Raw genomic sequence first — 15,225 nt, 5'->3', positions numbered from 1 at the left:
TCTGTATATCTATGTCTATATCTATATATCTGACTCTTAGACTTTTCCAAGCTAGAATTCTGATTTCAGAAATAAGTGAGATCTCAAAAATAATTGAGATCACCTAAAAATAACTGACCTTGCTAAAAGGCAAGGTCTCCTTCCTGTGACACACATAACATGTACTTCTGCCCTTTGTTAACTTAAAATTTATTTATATTTAATTATATTGTCATATTACTTAAAATGTGATTTATGATGATCACATAACTTTATTTATTTATTGTTGCCAGTCTTTGAGGTTGAACACAGGGCCTGGATGCTGTCCCTGAGCTTTCTTGCTCAAGGATAGTATTGTACCACTTGAGCCATAGTCTTAGGGACTTTCTCCTATGTGGGCTGGCTTTGAACTGCATTCTTCAGGTCTTAGCTTCCTGAGTAGCTAGGATTACAGGTGTGAGCCACCATTGCCCAGCCATAATGTCTTTTATATAAATATATTTAAGAGTGTTTTTGGATTGAAACATTTAATTTTTCCTATTATATCCCAGTAAATAGAACAAGCAAAGATGAAAACCCTTGACTCTTCAGTGAGCGTCTCTTTTACATGTATTTTTGACAGCACATATATTTAACACAGAGATACTTTTTTTGGTCAGATATGGGGCTTGAACTCAGGGCCTTGTCGCTGTCTTTGAGGCTGGCACTGTCTCTTACCGCTTGAGCCACAGCACCACTTTTGGTTTTTGAGTGGTAATTGCAGATGAGTCTCATGGGTTTTCTGCCCCGGCTGGCTTTGCACCATGATCCTCACATCTCAGCCTCCTGAGTAGCTAGGATTATAGGCATGAGCCAGCGGTGTCCTGCCAGAGATACATTTTAATTACGTCTTTCTTTCATGAGAAAAGTATTTCATGTCTAAAGCATCCAGATACTTAGATATGAAAATATTATTTTGCAAATGGGCGAGGTGTTAAGGGGGTCACTGTCCATTAGGAAGGTGGTTCTCTTTACAGAGAAATTCACTCTGTGTCCTTTAAATAGCAGCTGCCCAGTGGGTGGAAATGTTTTCTTACAAATATTTATGTGTTTGAGAGTATTCAGGGGCAAAACTGGGTGTGGGGTGAAGGGTGCCAAGAGCTTGCACCAGAGAAGGGAAGCACCAGAATCAGTGGACATAATGGTTAGAACTTGACATTGTAAAGTTATCATAGCTCCTGAGTGCTGCTTTGGTTTCTCATGCTCTGTGTCTGAGGCACAAAGTTGGTAATCTATGATCTAGCCAAGCAAGCATGGTTTATTTGGCCACACTTGTATTTGTAAGAAAATCAAACAAGTACTTAATAACTGAGAGACTTCATAGAAAAGTCTGGGTTTTGATTTCTCTGTAAAAACTAAAGGATCCCACAATACTGGTCCTGCATTTCTTCACAGTAGCAATTAGCCAAATTTAGCTGCCTGCCCAGGATGGATGAATATACTCTACAGTTAGTTTCTGTCCCTAAACTTCCATATTAGTTTCTGTCCCTAAACTTCCATATTATGTCTCTTCTTTTTTCTTATTTCTTTCCATCTGCCTGGCTCCGGTGCAATTTGAGCTTGCAGCCTATGGTGCATTTGAATCTTGAATTGGGAATAAAGAGTCCTCCGTTCTAATTTTGCCTCCATCACTGGGAGAGAGCCACTGGAAAAGCCAATTTGTGGTCTTATGCCTCAGTATTCTAATCTATTAAAAGGAGCTGAAAATATTCCAGGCCCACCCTGCTTCAAAGAGTTATAGCGAGGACCAAAGGAGATAATCTACTGAAGACAATTCTTACGTAGGCAGGACCTGCTGCATTGATGCCTGTGTCAGTTGTCAGGCTGTCTACCCTGTCTGCCAGGTGTCTCACTCAGTTCCTAGGAGGCAACGGTGGTGGCTGCTCACAGCCTGTGATGCTGACAGTTTGAAGGATATGTCAGGAGTCGGTTTTTCAGCTCCTATGTCTCCCATCTCCCTGCTCCAGGTGGACAGCTGGGCTCTGGGCGTGTTGCTTTACACTCTCGTGTACGGAACGATGCCCTTTGATGGTTTCGATCACAAAAACCTCATCCGCCAGATCAGCAGTGGAGAATACCGGGAGCCCACGCAACCCTCAGGTACGTGTCCTCCAGAGGGCTGGGGAATGGGGAGGGAGCCCACACGCTCTCCTTCATATGTTTCTACATACGTCTTTAAGGAGTCTTCTGCTTTACCTCATCCATCTTTCCAGAAAAGTCCTCCTAGACAAAGCCGGCCTGTGAGACTGCTTTAGCGGAACTGTCCTAGGTGGAAATTTCAAAAGCAAATATTCTACATGGCAGCCTGGGGGGCTTGTATACATCTGGGCAACTCAGTCTTACTGGCTTGAGTTTCTCCATGTAGACAGATGACCCACATTTGCCTATACTGATGTGCCAAGCGAGGGTAGTGTTCTGTCCTTTTCACCTCTTTGCCTCGGCCTAGAGTCAGATTCCTGGGATCTGATCCTTCTGACCCCAAAACCAACTCAGTGGTTTAAACAACCACCCTGTAATCATCTCTCTCCATCCTCTAGGTTGAGCAGTGTCCTGGCCTTGCTTGGGGGTTGGGGGAGTGTCTTTCTATTTGTAGCCAGCAGGGGGCACTGCAGCTGGGGCTGAGCTTTGCCTGCCTCAGCACCCTTCCATGTGGACTCTGCCTCTTTGAGGCCCTCCCATCCTATGGCCTCTTTTCCAGGATGGAACCTGGCTTGCTTACATATCAGCTCAAGATTCTTAAGAAGGAAAGAAGCTGGTAGATGTTCTCATTCACTGTGCTTGGAAGCTGGGTACTGTGGCCTCCGGTGTGTTCTGGTGGTTAAAGCTACCAAGCTCGGTCTCTTCAGCGTGATGCATACACAGTGTGAATGTGTACAGATGACTATCAGTGGTGTACTTAACCCAGGATTTCACTTATCTACAACAGAGATGTGTGCATACTGACTGAGATACACACAGCTGACTCTCATTGCTTGCTATAGTTATGCTTTATGAAGTTGCTTCAAGCACTGAGAGTTAGTGGATACAGATCCATTTTTTTCTAGGGGGAGAAGCAGGGAGGGAGGGAGAAGCAGGTGAATTCTTGTCATAATATTTTTGTCTATTAATCAACACTCAACAATGTTTGTGTATTTATACTTAAACACACCTTGTGAAATATATGTTATTAGCGGGGCACTGGTAGCTCACGCCTATGATCCTAGCTACTCAGGAGGCTGTGATCTGAGGATCGAGGTTCAAAGCCAGCCAGGGCAGGAAAGTCTGTGAGACTCTGGTCTCCAATAAAGTACTCAGAAAAAGCCAGAGGTGGCACTATGGCTTAAGTGGTAGAGTCATAGCCTTGGGCAAAAGAAGCTCAGGGACAGCCTCCAGGTCCTGAGTTCAAGCCTCAGGACTGGCAAAAAAATGGAAAAGAAATAAGTTATTGTCAAATTAACTTTGAAGTCGGTGATCAGTAGCAGGCCTGAAGTTTGTCTAACACATCCTTTCTCTATAAAGCACATCAAGGTCTTTTTGGACTTAGGAGTGTTAAGCAGCACTTCTGCACTCTGCTTTGGACCATTTTAAGCAGAGGAATCACAGCAGAAAGTCCCCAGATGTAAAATACGCTTGCTCTCCTAAGTAGGCTAAGAAAAGCATGCTCGTGTACTGGCTGAGAGCTGAAACCAGCTGCTAGCACACGTAGGTTTTGGGGCCACTCAAACATTTCACTGCTAGGTGAATGTGCAAAAATGCCTACAAGAGCTGGGAGTGGCGATTTGGGGATTACAAATAACTTTTGCTTCGTAGGGGAATTGGTAAATACAGCATCCATGGATAATGAGGACTGACTTGCCTATGAATTTATAAACACATATATATTTATATATAAGGTAATATATATGATACATGCACACACATTTGCACATCCATACACATATGGATGTTTGTATATCCATATATCTGTATATGTTTAGAAACATACTGAGACAGAGTGAATTCCAGAGAGAAAGGGGAGGAAAGAAGTACATATATCCTATATCTAGCTGTAGATATATATTTGTTTCTCAATAAGCTAAGCTGTTCTTTTGGGAAATTTTTGGAATAACTTCTTTGGTGGTCTCATTTGCTTTCCTCCTCCTCCTCCCCTCCTCCTAACTGGTGCTGATAGAAATCCTGGCACATTGTGGGAGTTCAGGAAATGCTTACCGAATGACTGAAGACCATCCCATTGCTTTTCAGGGGTGCAGCTCTCTGGTCCCCATTGCCAAACCTTTGCCAGCTGCTCAGCAGCCTTCCTAGGTGGCCGGGGAGGGGAGTCTGGGTGGGAAGTGGCAGCTTCCCAAGATATAATCCAACCCCAACTAGAGGAACATAGTTTGACCTAACACTCAGCTTGTTGGCGAGGAGCATCCTTGATCATCCAACCCTCTGGCCAAAGAGATGTACAAGGAGAATGTTTTTGAGACAGGCTGTGGATAGAAGAGTAGATAGCAGGTACAGGTTAACTCTCTCATTTGACATCTCAGTGAATACCAGTATGGCTTAGGTCAGACAAGGAAAAGAGGTGAGCTCATTGGGTGTGGCTCTCAGAACATGGCCAAGACCTTGGAGTGAGGCTACCTTTGGGGACAGCTGCTCTACTTGCTCAGGTGTGTCAGTGAGCACCACACCTGACACCCTTGAACTCCTCTCTGCCCTTGCCTCCAGGACCTTTTCCAGGGATTGGAAGCACTGAGTGTTTATAGGAGCCACAGTGCTCAGCCACCTGTTTTCTGTGTCGGTAAAGTGATATCCACTAAAGGAATAGCGAGATCAAGCCTGAATTCTTTCCTAGTTAAACCTGGCCTTCTGTGCTTTTGGAAGGTCTGGGGTGGTGGAAAGGTGGGTAGTTACAGGACATTTTTTTTTTTTTTTTTCTGTCATGGAAAAGCAGGATGTGCTAGTTTCCTGGCTTGTGGGTATGGGCCTTGGTTGTGCTTTTTGTTGTTGTTGTTGTTGTTGGTCATGGGGCTTGAACTCTGGGCCTGGGTGCTGTCCCTCAGCTCTTCAGCTCAAGGTGAGTGCTCTCCCACTTGAGCCACACCACCACTTCCGGTTTTCTGGTGGTTTATTGGAGATAAGAATCTCACGGACTTTCCTGCCCAGGCTGGCTTTGAACTGCAACCCTCAGACCTCAGCTTGATCATGCTTTTGATGTCCAGTATGAAGAAAGGGCTCTGGCTTCTTGCTCCATAGTGAGACAGGCCCAGGCTTCCCCATGGCTTTTTCCTAAAGTGAGTGTGTCTATTAACTGCTTCTGGAGATCATTTCTACCCAATAGCCAAAAGATCCCATGCATCTTTCCAAATCTTTCTGTCTCTCATCCTCTAGATGCTCGAGGACTCATTCGGTGGATGCTGATGGTGAACCCCGATCGCCGGGCTACCATTGAGGACATCGCGAACCACTGGTGGGTGAACTGGGGCTACAAGAGCAGTGTCTGCGACTGCGATGCCCTTTGTGACTCGGAGTCCCCGCTTCTGGCACGGATCATCGACTGGCACCACCGTTCCACTGGGCTGCAGGCTGAGGCTGAAGCCAAAATGAAGGGCCTGACCAAACCTGGAGCGTCGGAAGTCATGCTGGAGCGGCAGCGATCGCTGAAGAAATCCAAGAAGGAGAATGACTTTGCCCAGTCTGTCCAGGACTCGGTACCGGAAAGCCCATCCAAGTTGAACTCCAAGAGGCCCAAGGGCATCCTGAAGAAGCGAAGCAACAGTGAACACCGGTCACATAGCACGGGCTTCATTGAAGGAGTGGTAGGTCCTGCCTTACCATCTCCTTTTAAGATGGAGCAGGACTTGTGCAGGACTGGTATGCCCCTGCCCACCTCTCCTGAGGCAGACATGCAGGGGAAGCTCAGCCCCAAGCAGTCAGCCACTATGCCCAAGAAAGGAATCTTGAAAAAAACCCAGCAGAGAGAATCAGGTTACTATTCATCACCAGAACGCAGTGAATCCTCAGAGCTGCTGGATGGTAATGACGTGATGGAGAGTGGTCTCCCTTCCCCCAGCCTCCCAGACCCAGCCAGGGTGACTTCCCACAGCCTGTCCTGCCGCAGGAAGGGCATCTTGAAACACAGCAGCAAATACTCAGCAGCCACCGCAGACCTGGTCCTCGCTAGTCCCGAAATGCCCACACTGGAATCTTTGTCAACATCTGGGGTCCCCACCGAGGGCCTATCTAGGAGCTACAGCCGCCCTTCCAGCGTCATCAGCGACGACAGTGTCCTGTCCAGCGATTCCTTCGATTTGTTGGATATGCAGGAGAATCGTCGCGTCTGCCAGCGCATCCGCAGCTGCGTCTCTGCTGAAAACTTTCTCCAGCTCCAGGACTTTGAGGCGCTCCACAATCGGCCCAGACCCCAGTACCTGAAACGGTATCGGAACCGGCTGGCAGACAGTAGCTTCTCCCTCCTCACGGACATGGATGATGTGACTCAGGTGTACAAGAAAGCGCTGGAGATCTGTAGCAAGCTCAACTGAGCCCTCCAGGGCACCCAGGATCGGGGCGGGTGGGTGCAAGGGAGGATAGGGAGCAGGACTTGTACTAACAGGCTGGTTAGTTACCTCTTTGCTGGCCACAACCACAGACTGAAAAAGGACTGGCGCCGTCTGGCTTGGCCAGGTTTGCAATCTTGAGCCAGCGCCTCAGAGGGAGAAGCAGCTCTCTGCCAATTCTGCCAACTGCCAGTCTGAATAAGCATCCTAATTGGCATTTGCATATGACACCTTGTGGAGGACCAGCTGTCCCAGGAAGGGAAGGTGGTATTGGCTAGCACTTAGTGGAAGGGGAACGGAGAGGGAAGATCACATTCCCCAGAAGCATTTTTAAATGCTTTTGGCGGTGGCATAAGAGAGACTGGGGCCATCCATTTTGGATGAACCCAAAGAGCTTGCTTGTTCTTTTTTGTTCTCACATAAGCAAGCTTGGTCTGATTGCATGGGTTGGCAAGATTTCATCAATTTGAGCTTGAATCAGTGATCAATTGTTGATGTCTACAGGATGTGCTGATCTGAGTGGCCCAAGCACATCCGAGAGTGCTGTGACTGATAGTAATGGCTGCTGTGGGAACAGGAAGTGGGAAAGTAGCAATCATGCTATGTAGTTGTCATTTTTGATATGTCTAAGCCCTGGGAATCAGGTCAAAGCATTTTATGCTATGGGATCTGTATTAACTCTTTCATGCCATTTGTTCATTTGCTACTCAACTTTAAATGGGAAACAGGGCCTTAGTGAGACAGAGAGTCAGGGAGAGACAGAGAGAGAGAGAGAGACACACACACACACACACACACACACACAGAGAAAGAGAGAGAGAGAGAGAGTTAGTACGTGTGCTTTTAGCTCTATTAGGGACACAATCAGTCCATGGCAATTTTTTGATTCCTTGATGTCTGCTTCCTCTTTCCTGATGTCTGCCTTGCTCTTTAGCACAACCTCTTGAAGATGGACAGGAAAAAAAGATGGCAATATATCAGAGTCTGAAACTAATAGTTGTGATTAGAGCACAAGACCCTTTGCGGTTTTTCACAGTTGGATGGAAGGTGAGCCCCACCTGTAAGGGACAACTTGACATTTTTCTTTAATATCTCCATAGGAACTAGAATTTTCTCACCTGCCTGAATGGATGTGGTACCTCCCAGTCTCCATGGAAGCAGCTGGCCCAGCTTTTAACCCCCAGGCCCTAATAGAGCGCATCTACAAAGTGTGAAATCCTCAGTGGTAGACGAATTTGCATCTAGAGTTGGTGTGTAGGTGGCTAGTTCAGCGAGGAAAGGAAAATCAGGCTGAAGGAACTTCATTCCCCAAATCTAAGTATTCTGTATTGTGGTCTTAAACTTTGACATCCTGGGCTTGGGGGAGAAAGCATGTTCTACCTGTTTAAGGGAACAAAGTATTGAACAAGGAGAGTGGGTCAGGAACCAGCTCAGGAGAGGACTGCTTCCTGAGGAGTCATCCAGATGGCTCAGGAGGAGGCAGAAAACAAGTGTGACAGGACTCTTAAACTACTTATATAATTGATAAATTTCCATGTGATAAGAGATGAATATTCCCACAATAGGCTTGAAATTCAGATTCCATGGGCTTAGGCAAATCAAAATCTTCTTCTCAAGATGGCGCCTTACTTAGAAAGATTGGAAGATGGGTCTCAGGATATCATTGGAGAACCTAGAATATCATTGGAGAACCTTATAGCACTGAGAACAGTAATTAGGATGACATCGCCCCTTCCTTATGGAGACAGTTCTGTTTCTTCCTTACCCACTAGCCCTGGTGGCCTTCCTTCAGGCTGAGCTGAGTAGTGCATTGTGGGAAGCTGCTTAGTTTATTCATTCAAGTTCACCTCTTTCCTGAACTCCAGTAAAGACTAAAAGGGAGAAAAGTCTATAGATAACTCACTGGAGGTGTGGGGTGCATGGTGGGAAACCCATAACCTCTGAGTTCCCATCTCCTTGCCTCTTTGTATGCAGCCTTTTGTGAACTGCCTCTGCTGCTTCACCGCAGGCCTCCAAGCATGGCTGCTGGCCTCATCAGTACCTTTCAAATATGGCTTAGGTGTAACATCTACCTACTAGTTGATGTGATTTTTTTCCCCCCCATTTGCCAAGTGATCACATCTGGTTTGTGTTTTCCATCCTTCTAATCTTTAAGCAAAAACGATGTGATTCAGGAAAAATCCTTCTCTCGTCTCCTTCCCCGCCAACATCAGTATGCTCTTACCACAGATGGTGGCAAACAATATCCTCCAGCCAGAAGCGGGGACTCTGAGCGGAACCCTGCCTGCCGGTGACATCTGATGGTCTCAGATACCTGAGGGGCTGTGGGAGAGAGCTGATTTTTTTCTTTGTAATCCACGAGGGCGGAAGTGGTGAACAGGCTGGTCACCCAGACCCTGCTCTGTTCCGACATCTCTTTCTAGATGTGATGTGAACTGTGCTCTCTAGGAAAAACTTAGACTAGAGGGGAAATCTCTTCAAAGCAACGTTTCCATTGCTTCTTAAGTCTTCTCATCCCTACCAGCCAAACTCCAGCCAAAGAATTTATGCTTGATGAATTTCTATGGAATTACAAGTGACAGACACTTGAGGACCTGGTGTCCTGGCTTTTTTTTTTTTTCCTCTGGGGCCCTTCCAGCTCTTAGTTTACATACCTGCCAAAGGGGTGGAATAATTCTTCCTCTTCTTCCTTCTCCTCTTCCTCCTCCTCCTCCTCCTCTTCCTCCTCCTCCTCCTCTTCCTCTCCTCCTCCTCCTCTTCCTCTTCTCCTCCTTCTTTTTTTTTTTTTTTTTTAAAAAAAAAACAGGTAAATTTCAAGGCAAGATCAGTTTTCAGGAAGTGCTTCAAGACCCCAGGCGAAATGAAAAGTTTTAAGCACCTCTGAATTTCCATCCCTGTTAGCAAGCGCTCTTCCTTGCTCAGCTGAACAGAGCGCTTTGCAGGGTGAAATTCAAGTGAGTTTTGCCCAGGCCTGCTGTCTTGAGTACAAATGTGAATGATCGACTGACTGCTTGTTGCCAAACTGGAAATGTTCTGTAGGGAATTTACTGGCATGGGATCATTCCTAGGAGAAAAAAAGAAAAAAAGAGAGAGAAACTTGACTGCACATTTTTTTTTTAAAAAAAATCCGTGTTGTGACTTTTATTTAATTTCTATTTTTTTGGTAATAAAAAGTTGACTTTTTCATTTGAATTTGTCTTTTTTTAATTTATTGGTCTGAAAGGCATTTCAAAGGTATAATAATATATTGGTGTAATTTAATTGGTGCAACATTCTCTATGGCTCCAGTCAAAATTGGTTTTCACTCATTTGATTGGTTTGAGAACAGGGGAAGGTGGAGAAAAAGCTGGATAACTACCCAAAGTGTTTGTTCTTTATTGGAAACTGATTTTTTTGTTTATTTCTATTTTTATTTTTAAATTAAATAAATTGCAGTGAACCAAACTGAACTGGGACCTTGCTTCTTTATATATTATTTAAGTTAGTCACATATGGGATGGGATGGGTGTAGGTGATAGAAACTTACCCAAGATGCCATGAACATCTAGAGCACATTTATTCTGCATTCTCAAGGGGACACAGCTCGGAATGCACTGGAACAGATGGCTGGAGGCAGTGGGTCCCAGAATACTAAGTGCTCTCTCTTTTGTTTCTCCTTGTACATCTCTTTCTTCCTTTTCAATATCAAATGACATCAAACCCTACCTTATTACCAGATATTGGAGTCCTATTCTGCACCTAGTAGTAGATCCAAGCAAGAAAAGCCTGCTTCTGCAAGGAAATGATCTACTGGAAGAAGCTTAGCTGTGGTATTGTCATGGGTGTGTGTGTGTGTGTGTGTGTGTGTGTGTGTGTGTGTGTGTGTGTGTACACACACTAGTCCTAAGGCTTGCAACTCAAGCCCTGAGCACTGCTCTTGGCTTTTTTACTCAAGGCTGGTACTCCATCACTTGAGCCACAGATCTACATCCATCTTCTTGATGGTTAATTGTAGCTAAGAGTGGTTGGCTTTCAACTGCTACCTTCAGATCTCAGCTTCCCGAGAATTATGGGTGTGAGCCACTGGTGTCCAGTAGCATTGTCATGTTTAGCAAATAAAACTACAGGATGCTCAGTTAAATTCTAAGTCAAGATAAAGGGTCATTTTTTTTTTTAGCATAAGTCTATCTCATACAATATTTGGATCATGTTTATTGCCTGACATTCAAATTTAAGTGTGCATTCTATATTTTGTCTGGCAACCTAATCTGATGGTACTTCCTTGGCATGAATAGACCAGGTCTTGGGTGTCATAAAGGTTGGGAGTATATGCTAATGTTGAGGTCAAGTGGAGTGTAGAACAAAGAACCCCAATTCCAGTTTGGACTCGGTGATCATTACGGAGTCCAAGTGCTCTTTGGGACTTGATTTCTTTCAACTGTGTAAGGACTTTCTTAATTGCTATCTGGAGGAATAAGAGAATTTCTATGATGTTACTCGAGCACAGAACTCAATATGAATGAGAAAAATAGTCCTCTCCTTACAAGGCAATGTCCATTGACTATTAAGAGAGACCATTCACTGGCAATTCACGTGGCCCATAGGCTCTTAATTCTTGCTGAAGTCCCTGTTGTCATTAACAAATGGGAAGTCATGTGCAGAAGGGTCAAAGTGGAAAGATGTTGACACTCGGGAAAGACAATTCTGCATCTAGATCCGATTGGTATGTTAACAACTCTTGATGGAGCTAATATAGGTTGTGGTCCCTTTAAAAGAGCAGAATTGGAAGAAATAACATTTATTGAGTTTCTACATGCTGTTCATGCATTCTTAATTGTAATTGGTGACAAGTGGCAGAAATCCCTTCACAGCATCTTAAGTTATAAGAAAAATTCACTGTGTCATGGAACTGAGAATTCCAGGTACAGCTGGAGGCGGGGGGCCAAGGGAGCATATTCTTTTTGTTTTTGTCCACTATTTTCACTGAATTTGAGCTTCTTTCCTAGATAGAATCTCTCTGCATACATCAAGATAAGTCCTGGCAGCAGGAGAGTTAAGAGTTCCTTCTATTGTACCATCCTAGTTCAGGTTGTGTTGCCCTGTCCCAGAAGGTAGGCAATAATAAAGGACAGTGGTTGGGTTTGCTTGAGTCTTATGGTTCCATCTGGTCCCATCAGAGTGCAAGTGGAGATCTACTCTGATTGGTCTGTCTGGACCATATGACTACCCTTGTGGTATACTTGAATGACAATTGCTTTAGAATCACAACAGAGTGTGGGAGTGCAGATACCCAAAAGGATACAGAACAGACAAAAAGTTGCCCATTAGTTACACTTTTTTTTTTTTTAGCTTCAAGTATATAATAACATTAATCTCAAATGTGAACAGTACATGAAATAAAATACCTAACAGTGCTTGGCACACAGAAGATTTTTAATTTATAGACAGTCTCAGTGAAGATAGTAGTAGTAGCAGTACTGTAGAGAGGAGATATATTTGTTAAGGAGATTTTAGCTGTAAAATCAGCTATCATATCAGAAAATTCAGCTGAGGAGGGCTTAAACAGTGCAGATGAGCTCAAATACTGGAATTCTAAAGGTAGGGGCAGGTTTCTTGGTTTTTTAGAATGAACAACAAACAAATACAAAACCTCTCCAAGTTACAAACAGCAGTAATGTGTTATAAGAGAACTCAATAGGGTACAGAGAGAGGAATGTGGAGGGCTACTTCCTGTAGGAGTAGTCAGAGAAGGTGCCTCAGAGGAAATGGTCTTTGGTCATAGATCGGAAGAAAAGAGTCATGGGAAGAGTAAGCATTCAGATGGGGAATGGTACATGCAAAAACTCTGAGATCTTCAAGACAGCTTTACAGGGTTGATTCTGGTCTGTCGGCATGGGACAGCCATGATGTAGAGAGTGGGGTGTGTGTGTGAAACGTGTGGCCACATGCTGACACCGACTGGCTCTGATGAATCATGACTTCGTGTGCCCTTAATTACAAATGGCAGCTTCCCTCAACAGGTGGTCCCCAGACGAGACTCGTGCTGTGATGTGAGATTTTAAATGAAAAGATGTTTCCGCTGCAGATATTCACTGCCAATTTATTGAAATGGAAAGGATGTTTTTAATCTACAGATGCATGCAAAGCTTGAGACATGGAAATGGAATGGCAGGGATGCTCTATGCAGATTGGAAGGTACAGACTAAGGTGTTAGTGTCAGTGTGCATCTCCCACATAAGTGCCACAGCCTCTTCCCAACAGGAAAATATGTGAGAAATCAAGCAATAATTTTGTTTCAACTTTGTGACCATTACATTCTTCCTGATAGGGAGATGTCTCTTGGGTCATGATAGGCTGGGCCCCTTAGCCCAATGTCTCTGTCAGTTTTTGTTTAGTTTTGAGTTGGTCTGAATAGGCTACGTGATGCTGAAGTAACAAGTAAAGCTTGACATGTCAATGGCAACAATGTAATAAACATATTTTTTCCTTGTACTAGTCTATGATGGGCTGGGCCGTCCTCCTTTCACACAATCTTAAGTAGACAAGAGATTTGAGCTTGCTGCATCCTTTGGTTCTTGCCTTTCAGGGTCTTCAGTCCTGGGTCTGTAAGTGAGTGAGAAAGCACAAATTAGAGTCTCTAAAGATCTGGATGTCACACTGGCCAGAACTCAATTCCCTAAGCCCAACCTAACTTAGAAGATAGTCTTTGCATCAATAATGCTTAAAAAGAAAAAAAGAACCAAAGATAAATCACACGATTCCATTAGGACACTAAGCAATGTTTCTGCCGCAGTTTTTGCTTACCATGAGGATCTCCCAGCAAAAAGGAAAAAAAAAGTAATTACTGATATTACTAATCAATGTAGCAATCTGACTACCTTTTCTATATGTGACATCTTTTAATGCTCCTCATGTTTGCTTATATACATTTCATTAGATGAAGGGGCAGTCAGTGACTCGCTCAAGTCACCAACTATTATGTAAGGAGCTAGATTTAAATAAGAGGTCTGGCTGGCCCACTTCAGAGCTCAAGCTGTTGATTGTTCAGTTAGCCACCTGCAGTGGTTCTTCTGCAACTCCACACTTGTTGATTATAAGTCCAAACTTGTTATCACCCCAGTTTGTGTAAATAGTATTTCATTGCAGGGGCTGAAAAAAGATCAAGAGGGAAGACACTGGCCCAAGACAATGAATTCTCCAAACAAATAATGAAGTGAAGAGCAACACTTTCATTAGTTTTGTATTTATGTCGAGTTCTAAAAGAGTCAATCTACAGAGATGGAATTAGTAGAATGATTCAAGTTTAAGTTCTTGAGAATGGAATGGGATGGAAGAGTTTTTCTTTTCCCTATTGGAATACCTGAAACCAGGTACCTGGTCTTCAAAATTGTGCACACAAAAAGAAAAAAAAATGGTGTACACATGCATCAAATGACCCCACATACTCTTTCCTGTGCAGCACAAGGCTTCAGGAACTTCTGCTTCTAGAGGCTGGAGAGCTCGTATCAGCCTTCCTGGAGCACTATGCAAGCCCAGAAGTGAGGCTGGGCTGCATGAACCTACCTTTCCTCAGGTACTTACAACAACATATTTCATTGTACCATAAACAGAGCAGCACCCAGTTTTTGAGCCCTGAGCATAGGTAACTCAGGCAGCATGCCAAACCAGACATCCAAAGAACACTTCATTGTTGGGTGAAACAGGGTCTAGGGGACAGTTCATTTTTGAAGCTATTGGAGAAAAAAAAGCTCCAAAAAATATAGCTAGCCTGAGAACAGTCTGCAAGTTGGAATTTGTAAATCACTGAAAGCTGAAAAACATCTGATTCAGCAGAGCCCAGGGCATTCCAGAAGCTTCAGCCATCCAGCTTTGGAGACCAGACAAAGCATATGTGCAAAGCCGAAAGCCAGATGCAGACCTCAGAACTAGCCCTTGCCAGTCTGCTCCAAAGAGGTCCTGGTTGTATGTAGGTTCAACCCCTGTGAAGTGCAGCCGGTCCTGGAAGTGAGCCTGCCTGCATTGGCTTCTCAGAAACACATGTCACTAGGTACCATGACAATGAAGTGAAGAGACATGGAAGGCTGGGAAGAAATTGCCTTCCCTTTTAGATAAAAAACAGTCTATAACCGCATACCAGCTCCTCCTCAAATTCAGAATGGTGGGCTTGTGTTGCCATGAGGTGAAGCGGAAACTTCTTACGGAGAAAAGGGTTTCAAAGTGAAGAAACTGTTTGAAAAGGCAAGCTATCCCCTGAGGGTCTAGTGTGGTTGCACTTGTGTTTGCCTTGGGGTCTTCCTTTCCTGGCCCCTTCCATTCTGGGATGTCGCCCCCGGAGTCCAGACCTATTGCATGTCCTTCCAGCTATATTGCTTGAGGCCTAAGTCCTGGACCTCATTGCTCTGAGTCCTTCCTCCCCTTCACCTGCCGAACCAATGCTACCTTCTCTTGACTCTTGAACTCTGGCTTTGCCTTTGTTTATAGCCTCACACCTTGCATGGGACTTTTGGATCTGTCTGTATCCTCAATCAATGTGGGACAACTTTGTTGTCTGACCCATTGCCTAGTAAGTGATCAAGAATCATTCTTTCAAGCTAAAGGAAGTCAGAGTGTATAGTCCATTATAGATATCCATGATGAACTGGGAGCCAGGAAGTCTTAGTTCTATTGTTGTGATCTTAATCCATTGCTTTCCATTTCTGGATAAAGG

General features: G+C 44.4%; 1 protein-coding gene across 2 annotated transcripts in view; it reads left to right on the top strand.

Annotated features, from left to right (window-relative positions):
• The window catches only part of Nuak1 (NUAK family kinase 1), a 70,536-nt gene extending 61,315 nt beyond the window's left edge, over positions 1-9,221 (top strand). For both annotated transcript variants that reach the window (XM_042693344.1, XM_042693345.1), the window contains 2 exons: positions 1,986-2,118; positions 5,371-9,221. In XM_042693344.1, coding sequence (XP_042549278.1) covers positions 1,986-2,118; positions 5,371-6,524 — 1,287 coding nt within the window. In that variant the 3' untranslated portion in view covers positions 6,525-9,221. The remainder of the gene's footprint in view (positions 1-1,985; positions 2,119-5,370) is intronic.
• The last annotated feature ends 6,004 nt before the right edge of the window (positions 9,222-15,225 follow it).

Source organism: Dipodomys spectabilis, unplaced genomic scaffold (assembly GCF_019054845.1).
Source record: "Dipodomys spectabilis isolate Male_0828 unplaced genomic scaffold, ASM1905484v1 ptg000163l, whole genome shotgun sequence".
Taxonomy (NCBI): Eukaryota; Metazoa; Chordata; class Mammalia; order Rodentia; family Heteromyidae; genus Dipodomys; species Dipodomys spectabilis.
The sequence above is the reverse complement of the archived record's forward strand: the minus strand, read 5'-3'. Positions and strand labels throughout refer to the sequence as shown.